The sequence below is a fragment of the Paroedura picta genome, chromosome 5 (genome assembly GCF_049243985.1).
Source record: "Paroedura picta isolate Pp20150507F chromosome 5, Ppicta_v3.0, whole genome shotgun sequence".
Classification (NCBI taxonomy): domain Eukaryota; kingdom Metazoa; phylum Chordata; class Lepidosauria; order Squamata; family Gekkonidae; genus Paroedura; species Paroedura picta.
Window position 1 is genome coordinate 101,195,523 of NC_135373.1, and position 26,991 is coordinate 101,222,513.

General features: G+C 45.8%; 1 protein-coding gene across 5 annotated transcripts; it reads right to left on the minus strand.

Moving 5' to 3' along the window:
* Positions 1–834: 834 nt before the first annotated feature.
* On the minus strand, positions 835–26,737 carry PLA2G6 (phospholipase A2 group VI). 5 transcript variants are annotated; one of them, XM_077339514.1, is made up of 18 exons: positions 26,556–26,704; positions 24,459–24,624; positions 20,926–21,165; positions 19,819–20,034; positions 17,166–17,349; positions 16,172–16,359; positions 15,141–15,237; positions 13,736–13,918; positions 12,968–13,076; positions 12,464–12,619; positions 11,692–11,782; positions 11,202–11,365; positions 8,960–9,110; positions 8,675–8,811; positions 8,113–8,267; positions 7,169–7,336; positions 3,497–3,570; positions 835–2,181 (listed from the first exon to the last, which is right to left on the minus strand). In XM_077339514.1, the coding sequence occupies exons 3-18, from the start codon at positions 21,132–21,134 to the stop codon at positions 2,037–2,039; spliced, it is 2,427 nt and encodes an 808-aa protein (XP_077195629.1). In that variant the 5' UTR covers positions 21,135–21,165; positions 24,459–24,624; positions 26,556–26,704; the 3' UTR covers positions 835–2,036. The 5 variants fall into 5 exon arrangements, with proteins under 5 accessions (XP_077195629.1, XP_077195630.1, XP_077195628.1 ...); XM_077339515.1 differs by lacking the exon at positions 24,459–24,624 and having other exon boundaries at positions 26,630–26,737; XM_077339513.1 differs by lacking the exon at positions 24,459–24,624 and having other exon boundaries at positions 26,556–26,723.
* Positions 26,738–26,991: the final 254 nt, after the last annotated feature.

Consider the following 26,991-nt stretch of genomic DNA (forward strand, 5'->3'; position numbering starts at 1 on the left):
CACTCAGGGTCAAAGACCACTGTTTAATACCAGTGTTGGAACTTGAGTGGGAATATCTGATTCCACCTTTGAAAAATTAGCCTTAGAATTCACAACATCAAATCCTCTGTTAAGCTTTTCTGTAGTTTCAGGAGTGTCATGATTCCAAACAATTTAGAAGAAGAGTTGGTTCTTATAGAACACTTTTCTCTACTAGAAGGAATCTCAATGTGGCTTACAATTGTCTTCCCTTTCCTTTCCCCAAAACAGACACCCTGTCAGGTAGATGAGGCTGAGAGAGCCCTGATATTACTGCTTGGTCGGAACAGCTTTATCAGTGTGTGGAGAGTCCAAGGTCACCCAGCTGGCTGCATGTGGAGGAGGAGCGGGGAATCAAACCCAGCTCACCAAATTAGTAATCCACGCTCCTGACCACTAGACCAAGCTGGCACTAACATGTGATTCTCCCACATCACCCTGCAGTTCTCCTGAATACTTAGCTGCAACTTATCTAACTGAATGGCTGCTATACTGTGAATGTCTATAGGTATTCACATTACAGCAACATATTGTGGTGATGGTGATAGCCGTAACAGTGATATTTTACTAAAAGAACCAGATTCTTCCTGCTAGCTTCCATCAGGAGGAAAAATGCCTGCCCTTGCCAGATACAAAGAACAAATGGATTCTGTTGTGCACCTAATACAGGCAAGGTGTGGGACCAGGAGAGCTATGGCCTGAAGCAGCATAGTTCTTTTCATGTTCTCCCTGGGAGATGCTTATGCTGCCCCCTCCCAAATGTCTGTACCTTCCCTGTGAGGATTTGGAGAGTTATTAAGCTTGAGCTGAGCCAAGTTTCATGTAAACTTCAGTTTATTTAATACTGTGTTAGTGTTGTGGAGATACCCCTCAGTCACCACGCCTGGACAGTTATTTTCAATTTCGGTAAATAGGAAAAAAACCCACAACTGTTTGATTTCACATTCATCAGGATAGTTTCCCAATAGTGTAAATAAATTACATTAAATTAGTCAGAAAGCACACGCAGAAAAATTACAGCATCACTTAAATTCTTGTCATTGAGAAAAGGGAGAGGGGGAAGCAGGGGGAGGCGCGGTTGAATAAACCAAAAAAGGAATTAATGTACTGCAATGCAGAAGGGAAAAGACACTGAAATGAATGTTTGACTACTTGCCAGATATAGTCTGCCAATAGAAACTCCCCTCACTAATGTGGTTTAGTTTTTGCATCCAAATCTACCTGTATCCAAATCTACCTGTTCACCCTTCTTAGAAGACTCCTGCGTGGGTGGGAGTGAGGAGAGATTTCTCCACCTCTGCCAGTGACACAATACCACCAGTGGATGTTCTATCTGCCAAGAAATCAGTGTAATACATACGATATCCCACTTTCCTCAACACTTTTCCAATTATACAAGTAGCCCTCCCTTTCAGGAAAGGAGAAGGGGAGAGCCTCTGACTGTTTGTGACCAAAGGCGCTCATCCTTACCAATACCAAGCAGGAGGCTTGTAATGCTTAGTTGAAAAATTATTGCAGGCCAGTAGCTCTCTCAGAGATCCCTCAGAGAGTCTGTGGGATAACAACTCTACCTTCCTTCACAGCAAATATTCAGAATCCAATGGGCACACAGAGAAGTGAGCAATTCAAATCCTCTTAACCTCTCGCAGAATTTTTGACAGAAAGGTGCAACACATCAAACCCAAAGTATCAGTCAATACCCTTTGTGAGGAAAGCAGGGGCAGCTGATCTGTCTCCGATCACTCGTGTGTGCCCTGTTATCACACAAGCAAAGGGGAATACAAGAAATGCCCTTCAGTTGCATGCTAGGCTGCAGGAAGAGAGCAGCCGCCACCACGCACGGATTACAGAAACTATAAAACACGTCAGTAAGTGGAATCACCAAATTCTTCAAGTTCGGTTCCTGGTGGGGAGGAGGACAAGTAAACCACAGGCCAGCAGAATCTGCTACTTCTGGTCAGTCTTCGGAATCCCTTCTGCCGAGACACAGCACCAGCACCACCAGGTCTTGCAAAACGTCAGGGAATTAAAAACTGTTCTACTAACTGCTTGATTTCATCCCAGTGTTGGTAAATGTAGAGCTGAGTCTCCCATAGCAGGTTCACCAGCACAGTGTCACTCACCTCGTCCAGCATAACATCTGTTTCTAACTGGGGGTTGAACCTGTGGATGAAGGAATCAGTTCAATGCTTTTAACCATTTCTCCACACAGCTTTCAGGTAGGAGAACCTCAGCATTCCTTGTGCCACCATGGCAATTGCCCAGAAGTTACTCATGCTGCTACCTAAACACTTCCTGTCTGCTGTTCTTGAGCACTATAGATATAGCAGGCTGAAGCAGCTTGTGATGTGACATGCCCAGGCTTTTTCAGCAATATATCAGGAGATATACTTTGTCCTTGAGGGCAGCCTTGTTACCGCAGTTCTTTTCAAGAGAGACTCAGTAGCTACCTATCCCAGGCTATCTATCCTCTGGAACGGCATCTCCTGTCCTGCAGACAGCCTAATCCGTTATTAATAATTACTACTAGATTGGGGGGGGGGGCTCAGTGGGAGCGCTCCTGCTTGGAATGAAGAAGGCCCCAGGTTTAATCCCTGGCATTGCCAGTCAGTGTTGGCTGCTGTGAAAGACCCTGGGGAGCCCAAGGGCCTGATTCACTGTAAGCACCTTCATGCGTTCATCCACCACTTTTGTTCAGATTTCTCAATGACACCATCACCCTGGCTGCCCAACCAGGGCGTAACATTGAGCCAGTCAAATCCTCTCAATCCATCTTACTTCACAAACTATTTTGTACAGAAGGCTTATACAGCACTCCAGAACAGAATAGTGTGTGCACATTGTGTGTGATGCCATCAACTCGCTCCCAACTTATGGCAACTCTAAGAAATTAAGTTCCACAACATCCACCATTAACCACCTTCTTCAGGCCTCACAAACTGAGGTCTGTGGCTTCCTTGATCGAGTCCATCCATCTCATGTTGCCCCTTCCTTTTTTCCTGTTGTTTTCCAATTTTCCTAGCATTAGTGTCTTTTCCTGCGAGTCTTGTGTTCTCATAATGTGACCAAAGTATAAGAACTTCAGGTTATTAATTTGAGCTTCTAGGGAGCATTCAGGGTTAACTGGATCTAGAACCCGCTGTCTGGTCTTTTTGGGAGTCCATGGTATCCATAAAACTCTCCTCCAACACATTTCAAATGAATCAATCTTCTTTCTGTCAGCTTTCTTCATTGTTCAGCTTTCACACCCAAACACAGAAATTATTAATACTCTACAGTAAGACAGCCTTAAGTTCTAGCATTCTGGACTGCTGGAAGGCTCAGTCCTTAACTAGTGTACAGGGATGCTAGAGCCCCAGGCTAATTATCTCAATGCAGCAAAGGCTACACAGGCTCACACCCTGAAAGGCAGTGAGCTAAGTCTCAAGCACTACCCTTGCTGACCCCTGCAAGGCACCGACCTGTATGAGGCACATACCTGAAATAACGGGCCTCTATCATCTCGCACCAGGCTTTTGAATGATCCACCACTGGGCCATCTGAATCAGTGCACTGTGAAGAGACGTTGCTATAATCACTGAAGATCCTGTTTGCGCCCACCCTACACATCACATTTTCAGCAAGGAACCAAATCGATGCAAGAGTGTGACGCCAATATGTGCTGGAATGACCAAGTTTCCCCTGACCAGAATTTGGACTTTGCAGCAGAATACAAAACTACATGAAGCTTTCCATCTCTGGAATTCTTATCGAGTTTCCAGGGCCTCCGTTGCACTGAATGAATGAATCGTCTTTAATAACTATTTGGTGGTAGCGACAGGCTAATTAGATTCGAGAACGCATCGCTGCCATTCAGGGCCTGGTAATTCTGACTTCAGACAATTATACTGCTGGCAGCAGACAAGGAAGGGGAACTGGAGCAACCCAGCGGCCGTTTAAGATGCAGCCTTGCGGTTCAGCAGTGATGACGGCTCTCTGCCTCCCAACTGCTAGCAGCCTTAGATGTACAGAGAAGGTGCCTACAAGCAGGGACCATGCAGTGCCATGACCCCATAGGCATGCGTCAAAAAAGAACAGTGTCTCTGCAAACCTAAACTGAGATACATTCTCCTAAGCCCGCTGGCTTGAATGGACTTAGAGAAGTGTGTAACAGTGTTTAGGGTTGCACGGCATATCCAACACGAAAAAATTAACATCCTGACAATTTCCCACTTTAAAAAAAAACATAATAAATGTCTAGCATTTGAGGTTCTGAAGATGGGCTTGGCAGTGTGCGAGCACCACCTGCTGAAACTGCAGAAGCAAAGGAATACGTGGCATTTGGGTTTTTCTAAGCCATTGGTGGGAGGGAGGCCCAGGGGTAGTGAAACTGTGGTCCTCCAGATGTCCATGGACTACAATTCCCATAAATTTGCTGGCAGGGGCTCATGGGAATTCTAGTCCATGGACATCTGGAGGGCCGCAGTTTGACTACCCCTGGACTAGGCTGATTAAGTACTGGCAAATAAATTAAAATTTTACCCAAAACCCCAACAATCCCACCATTCTTGCATCCAACTGATATCTAAAGAATTACACGTTCGTAAGCATTCCCTTTTTTACTACATTTATTAATATACTACACATTTTACGGATAAATTGTACCACCTACTTACCCATGCGATTTTAAAATTGTGGAAGCCACCGTGAACCAGCTTGCTGGGAGGAGGGGCAGGGTATAAACCCCAACACAAATAAATGAATCAACAGACAAGCCTCTGAACAACCATTTGGACTGATAAGCAGATAGGCTGTTTCCAATATGCGGGGGAGCTGGAAACATTAGTTTTACACGGGAAAATGTTAGGAGAAACATTAGCAAAGCAGGGGAATCACAACCCCTTTGGGAGGGTTGAATTTCCTGGGGAGTCATGTAAAACTTTTATGAATGGATCCCTTGACAGCTATAATTAACCTAGTTCTGGCTGAGGGTAAATACCTTTCCATTCCTTGAAGCAGTGGCAGAAACCGTATTAATTCTGAGGCTAAAAAGCAAGCAAGGGCAGAGCGCCATTATCTAATCTCTGTAACTAAACCAAGTTTCTAAGATGCAAGAAACTATTCTTGCTAAAAGATCTAAGAAAACAAGCAACCGTATTAGCTGGGAGCAGACATGTTGTGTTAGAAGCTATGTGAGTGAATTAACCCTTGAAAGAATGCTGGACCCATGACAACCCAAGCAGTGTATTTATTGAAATATGCAAGCTGTGCCGTTTTGCCATTTATGTGGGCCAAACTGTCTCTATGCAAGAGAACAGAGACATAAAATTCGACATTAAAAATGACTCGGCCAGGAGGAAAACAGGCTTATCAGTATTTCAAAGACCTAAAAAAATAGCACACAGAAACCATTTTCATTAACATGACTATTATGGGAATGACCTGAGAGTTGTGCTACTTCAACACAAGTTTCAGAGAGATGCCAGCAGCATGAAATTGCCAATATGGGACTATCTGAAAATACTGGCCTTGGGGACAAGTCTGTTAAGCCAATGTAGAACCCAATGTAGGAGCCTTTGGGGAGGGCGGTATATAAATGTAATAATAATAAATAAATACAGAAAGCCACTGTCTTTCATTTGGTGTTTATGTACTGGATTTTATACCCTGCTTTTCACTACCCTAGCTTTTCTCAACTGCCGTACCATTGAGAAACCCCTAAAACATTCTTCAGGCTCCGAGAACCCCCAGATGTGGTGGGATCATGCAGAATATAGTTGTGAAGCATAGCTGTGTACACCCCCACCTGGGGCCCCTGCCTTTCCCACCCAATAAATGTTTAACAAATGTAAAAGCAATATCCAGAGTTGTCAAGAAACACCAGTGTTCCAACAAAACACTGGTTGAGAAAGCTTTGCGTCCCAAAGAAGTCCCAAAATGGCTTACAATCGCCTTCCCTTCCTCTCTCCACAGCAGACACCCTGTGAATGAAATAGGTGGGGCTGAAAGAGCTCTAACAGAAGTACTCTGTGAGAACGGCTCTAAGAGAACAATGGCTTGCCCAAGGGCACCCAGTTGGCTGCATGTGGAAGAGCGAAGAATCAAACCTGGTTCTCCAGATTAGAGGCTGCTGCTCCTTAACCCTTGCATCGTGCTAGTTCAAAGAAAGCTCCAAGCGCCAAAGAAAGATGTTTAATTCTGCAGAAGAACCCTTCAGACCCAGCATTCTGGAAATTCAAACAGCACCGACTTCCTTCATCACAGGTGAGCTTGCAGCAGCCTGGACTCTGAATGCAGTATCAGTTTAAAAGGTTTATAGCAAAAGGACTAACATTAACCCATGGTGACTACTAACATATGGAGGTGGGGATTATGAGGCCCGTTCAATATTTGATGAGATTCTCCGTGGAGGGGCTCTCTTGTAAATCTTACATTCTAATTTTTTCCAGGTCTCTTTGTAGGCTGGCCATTTGTCCCCCAGTGATGCATGGACCCCTATCCTGAACCCCAATTCCCCACCCACAAAAAATTGAGAATCATGAGGGGGAAAATAGCTAGAAAACTGCCTTTACATCAACAGTCAGGATTTCTCCACATCTCCATGGTCTTTAACAGGAGTACCCAACGTGGTGCCCACTGACGCTTTTCCTGCGGCCTACCAAGGATTTATAGAAAATGGGCATGGCCATATGGGGCTTCTGCCCAGTAGGATAGCGATCCCCAATCTGTGGGCTGCGGACCACATGTGGACCTCTGACTAATTGGAGGTGGGCCCCGAAGGACGCCTTCTCCCCACCCCCACCCCCCGGTCGTGAGTTAAACTGTCAGTTTAACTGTCATGAGTTAAAATTTCCATGAAAATAAATTGTTCCTTGTGTTCATTGTTGTGGCGTAATATTTTGCAGCTGGCTTCTCATCATAGCCATTCTGCAGTTGCTCCCATCACTGTATATCGATATTTCGAAGGAGCCCACTGGTTTAAAAAGGTTGGGGAACCCTAAACTTTACAACAATATGGGGAAACTCCTACAGTTTCAGAAGAAAGCGTCATCATGTATTTGAACCCCAAATTTCCTTTTATGCCTAAAATGGAGAAGGCCTCAGGCAGCACCAGAAACCTTACATGGAGTCTCCACTTCAATGGCCCATCCCTTTGCCATCCAATACTTACACAATCCACCACCAGCTTGCCCAGTTCCTTGGCCCCGTAGACAGTCCTCGCCAGTTCCCAAGGGTTGGATGGGCGGAAAACATCCACTGAGCTCACAGGAACCTGTGGGGCCCTTCCTGTTCCAAGGGACACTACCACGCCCAACTTCTTCACCTCATGCATTTTGCCCTGGAAGGACAGAGAAACGTACCTTGGTTAGCATTAGTGAACCCATTCTTCATACCCAAAAGAGGGAGGGATGAGTATCTGCTCCAGAGTCCTTGGAGCATTATTGTTTGACAGAGGAAGCTGGCCCTTCCAACATAACTTCACAAGTTATGTTTAAACCCTGCTCCATCACTAAGGTCATAACCAGAACCCTTTGAGTAGGGTATTAGCCGTCAGACCTGGATCAGGGAAACTCAAGCTTAGCTCTCCACTCTGCCATGGAAGCTCACTGGCTGACCTGGGGTCAGTCTCTCTCTTGCCCTGCCTTGCTTTCCTCACACGGTGTAAGAATAAAACAGAGGAGAGAAGAACTAAGTTGTAAGGTGCTTTGGGTCCCCACCGGGTAGAGAAGTGGGCTATAAAGATGTTTCCAACTGCACTGGACAGCATGGGCATTTAGTGAGTGATTCTGAAAAGAAGTACATGATGCCTCATTTCGAGGTCAGGGTATGCACTGGCTTTCAGTCTGCTGTCATGCAGACAGACAAGGAATCCTGTGGCACTTTAAAGACCTGCACATTTATCATGCAGGCGGCTGTCATGCTTTACTAACTTTTGTTAGGTTGCAAACTGTCACAGGACTTTTTTTTTTAAACAGGGAAGTCGGTCTCCCTGCAATTTGTGGGAACTGAGCAAGCAATGAAGTTTAAAATGGGACTCCAAACCACACAACTATACAATGATATTGAAGTGGAAGTAAATGCTTTGACAGAGGCCTCCACAGGGCGGAGCCACACCTTCAGGATTAAAGACTTCTTGTAGTCATTGATCTCCGTCATGGCAGCCAAGGTAGGGTTGTTGGCCAGCAGCCCTCCATCCAGGAACCGCCCAATAGGTCGAAAGTATGTGGGGGCAGCTCCACTGGAGCGAGCGGCCTGCCACACCAGCTGATCTGAGAGGGAGAGAGAGAAGAAAGAGCTATTTCCCTCCCTCTTGTGCAGTGGACAGGCAGTCATGGCAGTAGCTTCAACTGCTTAGCATTCATATACAGCTTCAGTGCTTCACATCTATTCTGTTGCTGGGGGAGGGGTCAGGAATGTCCACCCTTTTCCCTGCCCTTTGATCCTGGCTGCCATCTCACTCGTACTTCTTCCTGTGGCCTAAGATCAAAAAGGGAAGGGTTTGCTGTCACTCAAGTCCTCCTTTTGTTCAGATGCCTCTTCATTGGTCTTTTTAGGAGTAACGTTTGGTACAGCCTGGGCCCCAGATGCAAGAAAGAGAAGCATCTATTCTTCTCTTCCGTACGGCCTTCCTTTAGTCCCTCAAGTTGACTTGATCCCTGAAGCCATGAGCATTTACCTTCTGGTTTGGTCAGTTCCGGGAACATGGCTGCTGTCTTGTAACGGGATTTGGCTTTAGCCATTGGCGGATCGTAATTCCGAAAGAGGTGGAGCTCGGCAGGCTGCCGGTCACACAGAGTGGCTGTCAACATGACCCTGTAAGAGGCCAGAGAGATAACATTTCCCTCCTTGCCTACCTATTGCCCTTAATCGAGTTAAATGTCTGGGAAGGATACAAAAAGGCAGGGACAGGTGGGTAGGGCAGGAGAAATGCTTAGCCAGCACTACTAGAGTTGGGAAGCACCTGGGTTTCTTGAAATCTGTCATTTTGGTGTACTCGCCAAATTCTTTCTTCAGGAAATCCTCAAGGGGTTCTGACTCGTAAGGTCGGGACCCTCGAAACACCTCATCTTTCATGCGGAAATACAAGCAGCGCATGTAATCCATAGGCTTCCCTGCAATGCAAAAGGGCAAGCAAAGTGGCACATTTGTCAAAGCCTCCACAGCGCACCCAACAGTGGCAGAAATTATAGCAAGTGTGCTGCAAGGGTTAGTGCACCGGACTAAGACTTTGGGGATGCAGGTTCACGTCCCTACTCAGACATGGGCACTTGCTGCAGGACCTTGGCCCAGTCATTTTCCCTCAGCTTCAACTACCTTAACAAAGAGGTGGCTGCAAGGACAAAATGCAGGAGAGCTTGGCAAGAGTCCATGACTTAAAAAAAAATGCATGAAATAAATTTCTATTGCAAATAACATAACAGAATTTGGAAAAGCCAAATGACATTTAGGAGACATATTCTGTATTGCTGAAAATTCAGGGAGGCTCCCCCTGCATAATGTCTGAATAACACCTGAGCATCTGAAAACATGCAGCGGATGCCCCATAAAATAGGATGCAGTGCTATTTTGCTGCAATGCGTGAAGCAGTCATAAGGGTGACAGAAGATGAGGGATGGACATTGTTAAAGGGGACATGATAGGGAGAGAGCGCAAGAGGACTATGGACAAGATGCCATTGCCACTTGCTTTGCCGCCATATGTAGGGAGTAGGGATGTGCATTTGGTGCACCTTAGCCAAAAAGAATAGCTGAAAAAATATCTCATTGGTATTTTTTGGCTATTCTCTCAGATATAGATTGAAGTTGAATTTTGGCCATCCAAAATTGGCCATCCAAAACAGCCACCACTGAAAAACCCTGAAAATATTTTTCAGGATAGCCATAGTCAAATTTAAAGAGATTGCAGTCCCTTTAAATGCCTTCCCCACTCCTCCACATGTAGCCAGCTGGGTGACTTCGGGCTAGTCATAATCCTGTTAGACTTGCTCTCAAAGAGCAGTTTCTCTCAGGGCTTTCTCACCTACCTTACAGGGTGTAGTGAAAAGTGGGGTATAAAAAACAATTCTTCTTCTTTACAATGAACTTTCTGCTTATCCCCTTAGAATGCATTCCCTCTCCCAATGGAAATATAATGGAGGATGGAGACTCCTTCTTTGGAGGCTGGTATAATTGGACTCCTTGGTCCAATTTTTTGAAACTTTGTGTGCGTGTTTTTTTAGTTGTTGTTAGGAGAGGCATCAGCAGCTATGAGTCCCAGGTACCCCCTGGTTGATAATCCCATTATATTAAGTATATAATGGTCCCCATAGTGTATAATGGAGCTGAAAAAATTTGGGATTCCCAAATATTTACCAAATCTAAATACTGTACTAATATTGGGATCTGGAGTATTGGGAGGGAGTTCAATAGGCCTGAACCCCCCAAATACTTGTCTGCTGGGTTTCTTTGTACACCCCTTGTTGGGAGGTAAAGAGTGGCTGAATGTGACCAGTGAATGGACAGGGTTGTTCACAAGACGCAATGGCAGGATTGAGGGGGGAACTGGGAAAAACACTCTGTGTGAAGGGCTGTATCCTGTGCAAAAATTACCCCTTTCTGTACTAGGCTCTATTTTTTTTAAATGAAAGAAAATCTCCATTTGCAGGGTAATGTCTAAAAACACATGAGCTCCACCTGCCAAAGGCTCAAAAGACCAAGGCAGACCTCATGCAGGAAGGGGATTAACAAGGGAATATGGAGCTTCAGCCTCCCGACTCTGCAATAGATCAAACTCTGCAAACCATCCAGATACCGGACATGAGACTGAATGGTGCATCTGAACATAGAGCCCTGCCTGGCAATCGGGTAACCACAACAAAAGAAGAAATCTCCTTTACGATCATTCTGCACAGGCTTTTGATTGGTAAGGGACTGGGCCTCAGTGGCAGAGCACCTGTGCTGCAGGCAGGAGGTCCCAGGTTCAATCTCTGGCATCTCCAGGCAGAAGGATCAGGAGACAGCTGATGTGGAAGACCTCTGCTTGAGACCCACTGCCAGACAGAGTAGACAATAATGACCTTGTCAGCATAAGGCAGCTTCATATGCTTTGCATGTCTGGGAAAACCAATTAAGCAATGCTTATAGGACCGCTGACAATACAGTTGAGAACTGATGGAGACAATTTCCTTCCCACCAGTGAGCAAATGTTGCTCCAGCACTGCTTACCTTGCACAACAGACAGTGCCAGAATTCCCCCTGTGCTAGTCCCAGCGATCCAGTCAAAGAGCTCCCGAATGGGTTGCCCCGCAACTTTCTCTATGGCAATGAGAAACTGGATGAGCACCAGGCCCCGGACACCCCCGCCATCCAGGCTCAAGAGGCGGTCTTGGCTGCAGAATAAAAGGGGGAGGGAAGCATTTAGTGGCAAACACCAGTCACCCAAATGGCTGCTCCCAGCTTCAGATGCCTGAGTCAAGCAATCAAGCATCAGAACCCAAGGGACACCCCGGGAAAGAGGGCAGAACGCTTGGGAAATGTGCTTTGAGCCAGAGGGGAGGAGGAAAGGGGGGGGGTCGTTTTCACTTTGGGGGATACCTATTTATTTATCTATTTATACAGCATAGAATTTCTGTCAGACTGATCAACAGAGTTTTATCTGCCAGCACGGAAGAGAGCAGACCACAGAAAGCAATCTCGTTCACTCCGGCACACTCACGTTCTTTTCTTCTCAGCGGCAGAATCGGTCACGTCTGGTGCTTTCAGCAAGGTGTTAAGCGCTGCAGACACACATATGACATCCTTGAATCCTAGAAAGACACAGGAGGAGACAAACATACCAGGATATCTGTTGAGTAGTGTGGGAAGAGGGAGACGTGAAGAACTGGAAGCCTAGGAATTTGCTTTTGCCTTGCTACTGCCGTGGCCAGAGTCAGCCAAGGCGTGCTTGACTTAGGAAAACTGGGAAGTCCCCTGCCAGCCACACCTCAGTCAAGGCACTCATGTGCCTTGACTTGCCTTACAAATTCTGCCACCACTGCCATTCTTCGACAGGTAAAGCAACACCTGGCCAAGATCTCCCATATAGACAGCTATGAAAGAGACGGGAGCCCTGGCTTTTACCGAAGCTATAACAGAAAGGAACCAACGATCTGTGCGTGGCCAATATCTGTTGATACAATGAAGTGTAGGTAATGAAATACTGAATCTGGCAGCTTCCTCTGCTGGCCACCAAACCAACAAAAAAAGAACAGGAAAGACAAGAAGGAAGAACAAGCAGCTAGAGAGCTTAGAGAGAATCCCAGCACTGTTCCATATGGCCATTCCTTCCCAGGGAATGCCCACTCAGCAAAAACTGATGACGTTTGCCCAGGACTGATGTCCATTCTTATTGGCAAAATCCCTGCTGTGTTGAGATGTTCTAACAGATGAAGAGGTCCTACAAGAGTGAGTGAAAGACAGAGAGTCACAGGGCTAGGTAAGGAGGTTACCTAGGTTTGAGTCTGTGGTCCCTGGGGGTGGTGGTCTTTCCGAGAGAGTGGATGAGGATGAGGTGGCTGCCAAATGGAGGGCAGGGTCACTGGGAGGGTGGCAGCGTTCAGTCCCTATAGTTTTCAGCAGGTCTAAGAGCACCTTCCGGTTGGCACCTTTGCATGGTGAGGATGTCACATGCATTAGAGAGAAAGCAAACAGTCACCACTGCAAGTGTGGAACCACCCCATTCCCAGCGGCCTACGGATGAAGGACTCGTAGCAACCTGCTATGGTGTTGCAGGGAGGATGCTAATCCTCCCACCCTGCTTTATGATGCCTGTTTTGTGTGTCCCAGCTTCCAATTTTCATCAGCTATATTGGACGGGGCAAATTGGTACCCTCTCATGTGGGATTGCAAGGGCTGCCCACAAATGCATCAGCACCAGGGTCCAAAGCCATTTTCCACAGTCTGTGTCTTGTTCCCACACTTGCCACTCCCCAGCCCCACAACTGCCCTCTCACCTTTGCTTGTCCTGGCTGCCAGCAACCCTGGGGTCTCCCCAAAATCATTAGGGACCTCCACGTCTGCTCCAAACACTATCAGGGCCTTGATCATATCCAGGTGGTCTTGCTAAGGAGAGGAAAAGAAAGACCTGGGCTGGTTCTGCACTTATTTTGTTTTTTCCACTGTTGCTCCTGCTGAATTCAGATCGGTTTGAACCTGGGTCTCCCCTCCCCCCCGAATTGAAACATAAAGTATTCTGCACTTGATTGGGGAAGCTCAGAGTGGGGAGGGGAGCCAAGCACAGCAGGAGACTCTTTCCTTCTTTCCCTGAACGAGGGAGGTGGGGACAGGATTGGAGACATCAGCCTCACAGTGAACGAGGATGGGGAAATAAATTTAAGACTCAAATCTCTGCTAAGAGGTGTGGGTTTCTGGAGCGCAGTCACTTTAAAACAGGGAGGGAAGCCTTGCAACCAGGAACCAGGAACTCTTTGAACTGACGCCCTGGCCAGCCAGGGAGGACTGCTTTGCTACGTCAGCGTTGGAGGCACGGAGCAAATAGTTAATTCGTAAAGAGTAGACATCTACACTTATACAGCTACTGGCAGATGAGAGGAAAGCCAGAAAACCCTTGGCCATGCTTTTTGCTGATGGATCTCAGGATCCAAACCCTAAAGGCTGTCTTCCTAATGGCAGGTTCTCTGCCATTTAGGAAAGGAAGACCCCTGGTTGTCTCTCCCCCATCCCCTCAGTCCCAGGAAAACATCAGCTGGGGAGAAGCCCACCTTCATGGCCAGGTGCAGGGGAGTGTTCCCATCCTTTCCTTTCGTGTTGGTAATAGCTCCATGTGTCAGCAGCACCATTGCACAGTCAAAGCGCCCCCGCTGCACAGCGATGTGCAGGGCTGATTCCCCCATCATGCTGAGAGCATTCACTTCGCAGCCAAACTCTATAAGTAACTGGGCCATCTAGGTCCACGCAGAGAAGAAGGGGAAGGAAGAAAGGTGCAGTCAGGTCAATGGCAGGACCATGGTTGTGCTCCCAAGTGCTACTTCTGGGTAAAGCAGTCCACTATGTAAGATAAATATGGTGCTGGAAGCTCATCTCCAACAATGAAGCAACTCAGTAGGAGCAGCAGCAGAGAAGTCAAGTGTCACGGTGGCAGTAGCAGCACCCAGATGACGAAGCATCACAGGTATTAAGTCCTCCAGCTGTTCTGTTGGATCGAAAGGCATTGGATGCCTTTTATGGACCTGAAGAACCCTAATGAGCCACATTTGAAAGGGAATTTGCAGAACAGGCACCGCCACCAAAAAAGTCCTGCACCTTATTAATTGCTAGCCAAGCCTGAAAGGTCTTAGGCTAGGACTGGGGCTCTAGCTGATAGTCCCAGTAGGTAAGGGAGGGTCCACAGGGAAGGAGGCACCCCCCCAAAAAAAATAGCTTTGAGTTGTTACTTCTAGGAAGTAGACATTTGTACCCTGCTTTTTAATACCTGAAGGAGTCTCAAAGCAGTTTAAAATTGCCCACACTTCCTCTTTCCACAACAGATACCCTGTAAGGTGAGGCTGAGAAAGCTCTGAGAGAACTGTGATTTGCCCAAGGTCACCAGCAGGCTACATGTGGAGGAGAAGCAGGGAATCAAACCTGGTTCTCCAGGTGAGAGACTGCCACTCTAAACTACTGCACCAAAATGGAAGGCCAAAAACCACCTCTGAATCAACCCCACTGACATGCGCACCGTAACATTCCTGTGAACAATGCTGGATTAAGTAGACCTTAATGTTCCCAAACAAAAATCCCTCCTCTGGGGTCACTTGACATATTTTTTTGCCTTAAAAGGAGCCCTGAGTGTGCATTCCGGGCTTGCAAATGCAAACATACATTTGTGGACCACGGAGATTCTACTTTTAAGGGGGGGGTGGGAAATCACGGAAGACTTCTGATTTCCATACACAAGATTGCCAATTGTACTTCAGAAGAGGGACCCCTGCACCTTTTTAACGGTTGCCCTGCAGAACAAAATTCAGCAGGTGCAGCTACTCCAATTCAAGCCTCACAGTTAAATAGACATCCTGGGGGAACAGTTTAAAAGGCACAAGAGATGGCAATGCCATTGGCAAGGAAAAAGCACAGAGATGGGAAAGATTTCTACATTCCATAGCCAAAGCTTGTATTTTTGCTCCACACCTCAGCATTCTTGGCCCAGTGGAGAGGCGTGGCTCCATACCGCTGGTCCTTGTATTGAACCTGGCTGACGTCTGCATCAAGGAGAACCCTGGCACATCTAGAACGAAAAGCGCAAGCAACAGGTACACGGATCAGTCAAGGACTCCTGGGGAAATAGGTCTGAATTTGCAGGCTGACACTCCGATGATACAGTCCAAGAGTCCGGTAAGATTAATTTGTAGATCCGCTATATTAACTGGCTGTGTGGTTTCATCTTCCCCGGCTCACTCATATCTGCAAAGGAAGAAGGCCTGCAAAGAGGGCTCAGCACCAGCTGCTCAAGGACAATGCCGCAGACAACACCTGGGAGAGGGGAGCATTAGCTGTGTCCGAGGGGCAAGTAGGACCAGCTCACAGCAGCACAGTTGCCAGGTCAATGCTGTTGTTGTAGACCCACAAGCCATTGTGAGGCTTCCTCACACAACCAGGAAGTCGTACCAGCTGTCGGGCACATTTAAAATTCAGTGGCTTGATAACTAAATTGGAGCCATGTGGGACATGGCAAGCAGCACAGAGGGTCAACCCGAGGAGCAAAAGGACAGCTTCTGTCCTCTCACCTTGACACCTGAGGCCCAAGACTGGCACCCGGGAAAGGCGGGCTGCCAAGACCGACACCCACATTCCAGGTCAACTGGTGGGCAAAAAGGCAATGGTGCAATAAAAGATTGCAGATATTAAATGAATAATCCCCCTGCATTTAAATTAAGAATCTCCTGATGAAGCTAACATGATTATTCATTTAATACACATCTGCCCTCTTTTATTGCACCATTGCCCTTGTGCCTACTTTTTTTCAGGCTGACTGGCACAGCTCTTCTGTTTCTCTCTTCAACTATGCTGTTGGCCTGTCCTGATGAAAACCATGGGGGGGGGAGGGAGATGGGTTCTTGATGGACCCTTCCTGCCACTGAGTCATAGAAAGTATAAAGCAAATCCATGTTCAAAGAACTTCCTTTCTAGCTCGCTGACCCCAGCAAAGAAATCAACCGTACCTCTTCTGGGAGTACTTCATGGCAGTGTGGATGGGGAAACCCAGCGTTCCCAAGGTACTGCCCTTGGCTTCAACCTTCAGAAGTGAAACGACAGCTTCATCCTTGCCCAGCTGGCAGGCTAAGTGCAAAGGAGTTTGACCTTGGTTGTTCAGATGGTCCAAAGCAGCGGTTGACCTTCTGCCCAGCAGCTGGAACAATTGGATCACATTAGTGGCTCTGAAAGAAGCACAACACAGCTCACCTTTGTTCTTCCCACGGTAGGGCCAACTCTATCCTCCCAAGCCGGCTTTGCCGAGAGTGGCGGACAATAAATTCAAATTCACATAAACATTCCTTTGCATGTTCCATTTATACAAGGGAATGCACCTCTGTGTTACTACTATTTGAAAGTTTCTTGGAACACAACAGGGAAACGACATGTTCAAGAAAGAGAAAAGTGGGCCAGAATCCCATTTAATTTTCCATATACATGATTCCAAATGCAGAATATTTACAGTATTTGGCTATATATAATAAATAATAATCATATGTCTTACTTGGAAGCAAAGATAACTCTGTAAATTGCGCTTTACACATAAATGCAAGGGAAAAACAGAAAAGCAGAGGAGGCCAATCCCCCCCATTCCATTGCCCCAATCATTCCCAGGCTGTAAGATGGCAGCCGGGGGGTGGGGGTGGGAATCATATTTAAAACTGCCTGGGGGCATCTGCAGGACAGAACAAACAGTCAGAAGGAGAGCTCAGCACTCCCCACTGCCCTATCCTCTTCCCCACTGCATCAGCATCATAAAGCCAATATGAAGTTTGGAACTGGAGAGTTGTACCACAATGCCTGCAGACTGACACACTTGGACAATCCCCCATTACCTACATCTGGAGAACAGCCTCTTTTTGGCACCCACATTTTGAAAGTCCTCATTTCCTCTGCTAATGGCATGACCCTTCCCCCTTTGTCCTTGTAGGAAGAAAGTGTCCCTTCTTTCCAACGCCTCACCTCTACAATTTTGGGGTTATTCCCTCGGACAGCGTAGTGGAAGACAGTATCTCCATTTCTGTCTGCAAGATCCAGTCGGGCGTGGCATTCCTCCACCAGCTCCCGCAGACAGTCGATGTCTCCTTTCCGACAGGCCAAGTGCAATGGAGTGCAGCCGTCCTCACCTTCATTGCTGTTCATGCAGCTGCAAAGAAAGATGAGGAAATATCAGGTAGAGGATCAGGCCTGAGTACAAAGCCAACCAGAATCTCATACATGCATCCTCTCTACCCCTCCCCCAGCTCTATTTTTCCCCAAAAGCACACCACTGTGAGTGGTTCCAAAGTGGTTCCAAAGTCAAAATTGTATCTACACGGATTCATTCTAAGAGAACTTCTCTTTGCTATCAGCTATAGATGTCCCCTTGATTACCTCTCGTGGTATTTTAAAACTCTCCAGTCATATATAAAGAAACAGACAGAAAATATGAATCAGTTGCAATAACCTTTTAGTTACTGGAGTGTTGGAATGATGGGTTCAGTGTAAAAATCACGTAAATCCTTTTCTGCCCCCAGCAAACGTATTTAAATTTTTAACTCTAGATCAACTAGAGGTAGACTGAAGTATTATCGGAATACAGAATGGACATGGCATGACATTTTCAGAGCTGTAATACAGAAATCAGAACAACTGGGCTATTTTTGTTTCTTTTTCGTTTACTTCATCTTTCTCACCCAATGGGTAAGTCAAGAGTCTTACATAATTCTCATCTCGTACATTTATCCTCTCAACAATGTTGTGAGGTAGGCCAGACTGAGAGACAGTGACTGGCCCAAGGTCACCAAGCAAGCTTTCTTAGCAGAGCGCAGATTTTAATCTGGGTCTTCCAGACACTGGTCCAATACTCTAACCACTACAACACACTGAAAATGTTACAGTGCATAAGTATTGCTCTACGTTCCAATTTGTGAAATCTGGGAGAGCCAAAGGGAGGCTGTTCCCCATATGCAATGTGAGCAGATGCCCACTGACTATTTTGATATGGCCGTATCTATGCCAGGCTTTCTCAACCAAGGTTTTGTGAAACTCGGGGGGTTCTTGATGGCCTTGGAAGGATTTCCCGAATGGATGGGAGTTAATTAATTTTTTTATATTTTTAAAAATTTATTAAGACATTTATCATGATATGACAATATATGGTCATGTTGACCTGCTCCCCCCCTTCCCAAAATGGCCTATGATAGGCCTTGAGGGAGTGGGAAGGGGAAGGGCTCCAGGTGGCCATGGACACAGCTAAGCCTCCCAACCATATTCTGCATGATCATTCCACTTCTGAGATTTCTTGCAGCCTGAATAATCTCTCAGGGGTTTCTCAATGGTAAAACGGTTGAGAAAGGCTAGACTATGCACAAATATGGGGAAATATTTTATCAAAAATCAGTTGTGTCATCACTTCTCTAGAAGTCCTAACATTCTTTTAGTTATTCGGGGGGGGGGGTTATTTTGTTTTAAATTAAGGGGCACCTAAGTATGGCTTTAAGAGCCTCTTGTGGCGCAGAGTGGTAAGGCAGCAGTCATGCAGTCTGAAAGCTCTGTCCATGAGGCTGGGAGTTCAATCCCAGCAGCCGGCTCAAGGTTGACTCAGCCTTCCATCCTTCCAAGGTTGCTAAAATGAGTACCCAGCTTGCTGGGGGGTAAACGGTAATGACTGGGGAAAGCACTGGCAAACCACCCCGTATTGAGTCTGCCATGAAAACGCTAGAGGGCGTCACCCCAAGGGTCAGACATGACTCGGTGCTTGCACAGGGGATACCTTTACCTTTAAGTATGGCTTTAGATTTTATTTTGGCATTAAATGTCTAGGAAATGTGAATTTGGAGTAATATGAATATTAAAAACCACCAATGTTGGACAAATAGCCAGATTTTTGAGATTATGCAATATTATACATTCCAACAAAAGGCTAACTAAAACCTTTGTGCATGACAGACTAGGAATGCTTTCGGGGGGGGGGGGGGGTTGGCAGCAGAGCCTGAAATTGTATTTAACCGTTAGGGGTGTAGACATATTAGTGTATTGCAAGAAAACAAAACAGAAGTTCAGAAGCACCTGAAAGCCTCACAACATCTGTCATGTTCAGTTTTTAAATGAGATCTGGCTTAATTCACTTCCTATGCATGTAATTTGGAAGTGCCTTTCCCCCCTTTCTGTTTATATTTGTATGTGTTTCTATAAAACTTCTGTTGGGGAAAAAAGGCTAACTGTGTAATGTCCCCTAACTTCTACCACCACTGCAGCCATCAAGCATTCTTACTATGCCCTCTATACACAGAACAGAATATTTCAGTGACAGGGCCACTGCCTACAAGACTTATGATAATTTGCCTAAGGCTTGCCACTGAGAGTAACTACCGAGTAAGACCTTCAACCTGGATTTCCAAACCCAACACTCTAGAGCAGGGGTAGTCAAACTGCGGCCCTCCAGATGTCCATGGACTACAATTCCCAGGAGCCCCTGCCACAGGGGCAGGGGCTCCTGGGAATTGTAGTCCATGGACATCTGGAGGGCCGCAGTTTGACTACCCCTGCTCTAGACAGCTGGAATGCAGATCCAGACGCCGGTGCCTTTTGCTCCTATACTCTCTCTCACTACGAGAAGTTCCCGGAGCCATACCTCAAGATACGGTTGTGCCGGAAGCTCTCCAAGAGTCCAACTTCGACTGCTATATGAGCCAGGGACCAGGTGGGGTGGTTGCGAAAACAATCTGTCAGTTGCTGCAAGGTGTCCAGGGGCAAAGGTTCTCGATAGCTCTCGTAGAATGGACGTAACTGTTTTACGTACAGGTCAAACAGCTGGATCGCATCTGCCTCATTATCTACCTGGAAAAGCCTGTGGAAGAAATTATACTAGTTAAAAATATTTATGTTCTGCCTTTCCAATGCTTGAGATGATATATTAAAAATGCACACAATGAAACCACAGAAGCAAAAATCAGTACTCAAATAAAATACAAACTCTCACAACAAAACAACTAAAAACTCACAAAACTTTGCAGCATGACCACTATAGGGACTAAAAGTCTGTTGGACAGACACGTTTTATCACCTTCTCTGGAAGGCTAAAAAAAAAAAAGGCAAATATCGCCTAACTTCATTAAGGAGATTTTTCTATAGCTTTGGGGCTACTACATGAAAAGTCCTGCTCTTCACTGTCTTCATGTAATGTGGGCACAAAGCACAGGGCAGGACACAAGCACATAGGGCATTTGTACAGGGAGAAAGAAGTACATGAATCCTCAAGCCATGGAACATTTAAGCACTTTCAAACTGAACCCAGAGCTAACTGGCAACCAGCATTCATCAGCGGACAAGAGGCAGCATTCTCCACCTTTTCAAACGAGTATTCTCCTCTGCTGTTAAGTGCCTTACAGCAGAAAACCCTAACGAGAATAATAGAATCATAGAATAATAGAGTTGGAAGGGACCTCATGGGTCATCTCTTCAACTAGAGAAAGATGAAACAGAGTGCAGGCTAGTCTCTCTTTAGAGGAAAAGGTTCCTCTGGAGTCGACTATGCAGGACAATATGTATCTATAGTCCTCCCCAAAAAGGACCCCTTTAGGAAGAAAGGAGTTTACTATTATGCTCTTGAACTCTTACATATGCCCCTTCATGGTTTCGGAACTATTGTCATGTTCTCCTATTGTCATATTTGTACGATGACCTTTGGGGTAGGGGGGATTATTGTCCAGCACAAAACGTGAAGGCCTCAGCCGCTCACCGGAAGGCAGCCACTTGATTCTGTGGATTGATGAAAAGGCAGTCCCAGGAGTGAGCAGAACTGTTGTCGTACAGAATTATCCTGTCTTCCCACTTCAGACGGGTCCGAGTCGCATAATCCGTCAAGGGTACCTCCTTCACTCGATAAGGGTTTGAAAACAAGTGGGTGACGTTGCCGAAGGTGTTCATAAGTCGACCAAAGAACTGCATGTTTCTAAAAGTAGCTTGTATTCTTCCAACACTGCAGAAAGACATAAGAATTTCTAGTCATGCCAATGAATGTTATTTTCACTGCACATCTGTCCAGAGGCATCTCCATTCTCACTCCCCCATCCTCTCCTTCACTTAGCACCACACACATACTGAGATGCTAACGTAAAACACCCTGAAAGTTGAGATTATCAGGGAAGCTGGCCCCTCCCCCACATTTTCCTAAGTAAAATTATATGAGGGGGCAAAAATGTGAAGAGGTAGGGCCTCTCCGCTCTTGCCATTTGAAAGTTGTCATCATATATGACCTTCCTACCAAAGGATAACCTTCATCTACATATATAAAGTAGTCACACATAAATAAAGAGCTGAAAATACACCTAGGGTTGCCATGCTCTTACAACAGATCTTTAGGCAACAGAGATCGATTCACCTGGAGAAAACAGCTGCTTTGGAAGGTAGATTCCATGGCATTACACTGCACTCAAGTTCCTCCCTTTTCTAACCTGATCCTCCTCATTCTCCAGCCCCCAAATCTCCAGTTGTTTCCCAGCCTACCTTTGAAAATGGCGGCCACTGAATAGCACTTCTCGACCTTTTACCAGATTACCACAACGGTGTCATCCCCTAATAATTTGTTCGTCTACAAGACACTTGGGACCTCCAGGGTCATCTAGTTCAACCCCCTGCACAATGCAGGAACTCACAACTACCTGCCCACCCGCTCACAATCTGCCTCAGTTCATGCAATCAGCTTTTCTGTCAGATGGCTATCTAGCCTCTGCTTAAACACTTCCAAAGAAGGAGAACCCACCACCGCCCGAGGAAGCCCACTGAGGAACCGCTCTAACTTCCCTTCTCCCCATTCAATATGTAACCCAGGACAGGTAATTTCCCTGCTCCGCTTGCTGAGCGGGATACACGCTTGGCAATGCACAGAAGTCAGACGGCCAAGGCTTTCAGCGTGGCACTTTATACAACAAACACATTCAGTTATCCATCTGCATCGATAAAAGCCACTTTCCCAAAGTGACCACAAACAGGAACCAGAAGGGAGCTCTATGCATAGCCAGTGGAACTGCATACATAGAAGTTTTGATTTAAAAGACTGGGGTCATTTGAAGCTAGGAGCAAGCTTAGGCCCAGCTTGATGTTGTTCTGTCACGCAGATATAAATCCACCATGGCCATTCACTCCCACTGGATAAGGGGAGAAGCAAAGCATTGTGTTCACAGACAACTTTGTGAGGAAGGTAAAACTCACCCTCCACGCTTGATAGTGATATGCCCGACCCTCACAGAGGACTTGAAACAAACAAGTCCTCCCTCCATATGTAGTTTTGCTCCAGTGACCTGCATTTTATGCATTTTGCAATCTTCCACACAGCTTAAAGGTCAGAGACACATGTGTCATACAATTACAGCAGGCAAGTTGTTGTTTTTAAGCACCGGTAAGTAGCTCTGATCTCTACGAGCAAACTGTCCCCAATGGCACAATCAATTTAAAGCATGAAAAGAAGACACACGTCAGGTGCTGCCTTGCGTGTTTTCAGCAACTGATTAGTATGTGCACAGTTTGTTTGGAGAAAGCGGCAGGTGTTTGGGAGCTGGAGGATGGGGATGGGGGCAGGGAGGTAAACTCTTGGTCACAGAACTCAACAAGTGACAGAAGATCTCATTTCCTAGGATTTTGAGGCCAACATTCCTTAAAAGTTCACTTGAGGAAGCCTGTGATTCGAGAAAGTACAGAATTTTTGTACAGAAAGTCTGCTTTTTAAGGATGTTACATTAACTATCAAAATTCAGGATGTGTACAGGTAACCAAGAGACTTGTGGAGTTCATAAAAAAGGGGGCTGGGTCACTGAAAAATAACTCTAGGCTAAAATCCTGAGTAGGTAAAAACGTCATGCTCCTTTAATAGAAGCTGAATGGGATGTTAATTATCAATTGACAATGACCGCCCTGGGCCATATGGGAGGGCGGTATAAAAATCTAAGAAAATAAATATTACTCTCCTCCATGCCATGAAAAGCATCTACCACTTATTTCCATAAATTAAACCTCTCTTAAAGGGATGGTATTTTCAACAGGCTGTTGGTAACTTGAACCCAGAGGGTTTTCCACATCAAGCTAAGAGACCATCTAATACAGCAGAGACGAGTAAGACCTACTGAAGCTGAGGAACACAATACAGACCTAAGAACACACACTTTGTATTACAGACTGCCTGTTCCATTCAGATGTTTCATAAAGCGCAACCCTTCAGTGCTCTGCTCTCCCACATCCAGAATGCCACAAACATAAAAATATAGTCTCTTGTCCCTAAAAGTTTTAGGTTTCTACAGGAAAATTAGAGGCTGGGCAGAAATTATTTACAAGGCCCCAGGGAAATAAAATACAGGTGAAAGATGTCAAAATTACATATCTCAACAAAAACTGGGATCAAAGCGGAAAGAAGAGGGAAAGAGGAAAAGAAGCAGGGCACTCTTGCTTTTGCTAAAAAATGTGCAACTTACTACTCTCTTTCTTTTAAATGAACAGCATTTTTTCAACTAGATTATGTTTTACTGCCCTCTCAGCTAAAGCTAGGCTCATATATGTTAGACATCTTGGAGGCACTTATGATAGCAGAAGGGTGAGATATACATTTTGTTAAATAAAAATGTGATCAGCACATGTGGTTTACAATGTCTCATACATGGTGTTGTGGCTAGATTATCAAACTACGGTCTCGGCAACCCAGCTTCACACTTTGCCATGGAAATTAGTCAGGAGACCTTGGACCAGTCACATACACTCAGAGCTACTTTACAGGACTGCAAGAGGACTGGGATATAAGCTGCTTTGGGTCATCATCGGGAGAAAGGCAAGGTATAAATGATGTAAATAAAATAAATGCATGGGGGCAGCAAGCAGGTTTACTTAGAAAATGTAGCCTGAAACATGCAAGCTACAAGCCTGAAACATACAATTTTAAGGAACTTCCTCATATATGTCTGAAATTTCCACTTTCTTTATTATATGTTCAGGCTCGATTATCTCATATCTGCACTAACTCATCCAGAAATGTCGTCATTCCTGCAGAAAAGTTATCCAGTGTCCTAACTCAGGAGTCACCCTGTATTTTTCCCTTTTGCCTGAATACTGCAGTCAAAACCCACCTTGCCAGTAATCTGGAGATATACACACAAGATTTATTGTCCAAGCACTTGTAAATCTGTATTTTAAACCACTAGGGTATATTTGGCTTCCTAGCACAAGGTGCAAATTCTCTTCCAGAATGAATCTAAATGGTGCAATCACAAATATATTCCCTATACTTACAGGCCATGAGAAGTCTATCAGTGCCATCCTGAAAAGAGATTTCAAAGTCTCAGAAGGGTGTAATTCTGCTTTTGATGGCTCATTGTGTACCTGATGCTCTTGCCTAATATTCTGAAGTTGAATACAGACTTCTATAGATTCAGATTAGAAGTGTTACATTTTCTTCCTGAGAAAGAAATGCATCTCTGAGACAGACCAGGGCAAGTTTGCTACCATTTCAAAAATTTGAGACACATTTCTTAGACAACTACTTGATCACAAAACATTTAACACCTCAAAGTCATGGGAAATATTAACTCCAGTATATTTATGACTACTTTTCCTGGCAGGGCTCCTGTAATTTCAATAGCCAAAATGAATTGCGGTGCATACCCTGGTAACTTCTATGTTAGAATACTGTGATGTGCTCTATGTAGGGCTGTCCTTGTAGACTGACCAGAAGTAGCAGTTGGAACAAATTGCTGTGGCCAGAGTGTTGACTAGAGAGGATAGAAAAGACCACACTACTTCAGTCTTTTTCCATCTACACGTTTCCAGTTTTCTTCCAGGCTCAATTCTGGGTGCTGGTTGTTCTTGTTGTTAGGTGCAAAGTTGTGTCCGACCCATCGTGACCCCATGGAAAATGATCCTCCAGGCCTTCCTCTCCTCTACCATTCCTTGGAGTCCATTTAAGTTTGCACCGACTGCTTCAGTGACTCCATCCAGCCACCTCATTCTCTGTCGTCCCCTTCTTTTGCCCTCAATCGCTCCCAGCATTAGGTTCTTCTCCAGGGAGTCCTTCCTTCTCATGAGGTGGCCAAAGTATTTGAGTTTCATCTTTAGGATCTGGCCTTCTAAAGAGCAGTCAGGGCTGATCTCCTCTCGGACTGACCGGTTTGTTCGCCTTGCAGTCCAATGGACTCGTAGGAGTCTTCTCCAGCACCAGAGTACAAAAGTCTCAATTCTTTGACGCTCGGCCTTCCTTATGGTCCAACTTTCACAGCCATACATTGCAACTGGAAAGACCATAGCCTTGACTAGATGCACTTTTGTTGGCAGCATGATATCTTTGCTTTTTAGGATGCTGTCTAGATTTGCCAAAGCTTTCCTCCCCAGGAGCAAGCGTCTTTTAACTTCTTTGCTGCAGTCCCCATCTGCAGTGATCTTGGAGCCCAGGAAAATAAAATGTCAGTTTCTTCCCCATCTATTTGCTAGGAATTGAGAGGGCCGGATGCCATGATCTTCAAGCCCTGCACGATTTGGGACTAACATACTTTCACTCAAACAAACGTAACCACTCTAGTCAATTCTGGAGGCCCTGCATCAGCTACCCCCCACCATTTAAGGCTAGACAGGTAGTGAGTTGAGAAAGGGTTTTCTTAGTTGTGGCATCAAAACTCTGGAACTCCTTCACCAAGAAGCTTCACGTTTTCCTGTAGCAGTGTCTTCCATCAGCAAGTGAAGATATTTTCATTTCATTCAGCATACCTACAATAACCATCACTGACCCTCCTCCCTGGCCCCATTATGTGCTTTTATTGAATCATTTTACAATTTTAGTACTGTTCTTTATTCGTCTAACGTTTTCCGTGCATCACCATAAGGGCCTTGATCAGGTGGAAAGTCAGCATACAAATGTTTTAAATGAATAAATATACAGACATGCAATAGGCAAAGCTGTCACCATTACTACAGAAGAAACTCCACGTTGCTGAAAGTTTGCCCCTCACTCAGTTGGAAAGCGGCAAGCTTACACGGGACTACCTTTCATTGCAGAACGGCAGCGTTCGAAGAAAATGCAAGAGATAAAGGGCGGATTCCGACCTTCAGACACGGATGTTGCTTAAGAGACAATTATTAAGGATAACATCCACACAGGGCAGGGCAGAGCTACAGAAGCCTCAAGGCACACTAAAGGGGAGGCGGAGAGGCTATGCAGCAGGACGTGGGACACCAGAAAGCGCCACCCTATTGAACAGAAAAGGGTACCATCCACTCCTAGCCACCATAGCCCCTGGTAAACCAGCATCCCCCACTTTAAAGAAGGGGGACGGGGGGTCGACAGCCAAAGCGATCCACACTCTCTCGTTCCCCTAACAACCTCCCTCCCCCACTCACCTCTACCATTTGTCGGTTCTACTTCCGCCAACAAAGCTCCCCTGCCGTCACGTGATCGACACTTCCCCAATCACCTCTCTCGGATGACAGTTTCTCCACTAAGTCTTCGTATTGCTTGGCCGGTCACAAGATCTGGGTAACAGGGCAGGCTGTTTACGTGCGAACGACCATTACGTTCTGACGTCAGTGGCAGCCATCATAGGCTTGGGCGGATAATGGCGCGGTGGAAAGGTGGCCGCCATCTTTGGGAAGGGATGAAGGCGTCACAGGGAGGGTTCTCGTTTGCTCTCTGCCCTCTTTTAAAAAGACACGTTTGTTTTTTTGTTTTTAAACGGAGCGCTCCTTAAAGGGTCTCCTCAGAATTCCACAGGGGCTTGTTTCATGGAAGTTCTTAAGATGACCCTGGTAAAATACTGAGATGTTTTTATTCCACATG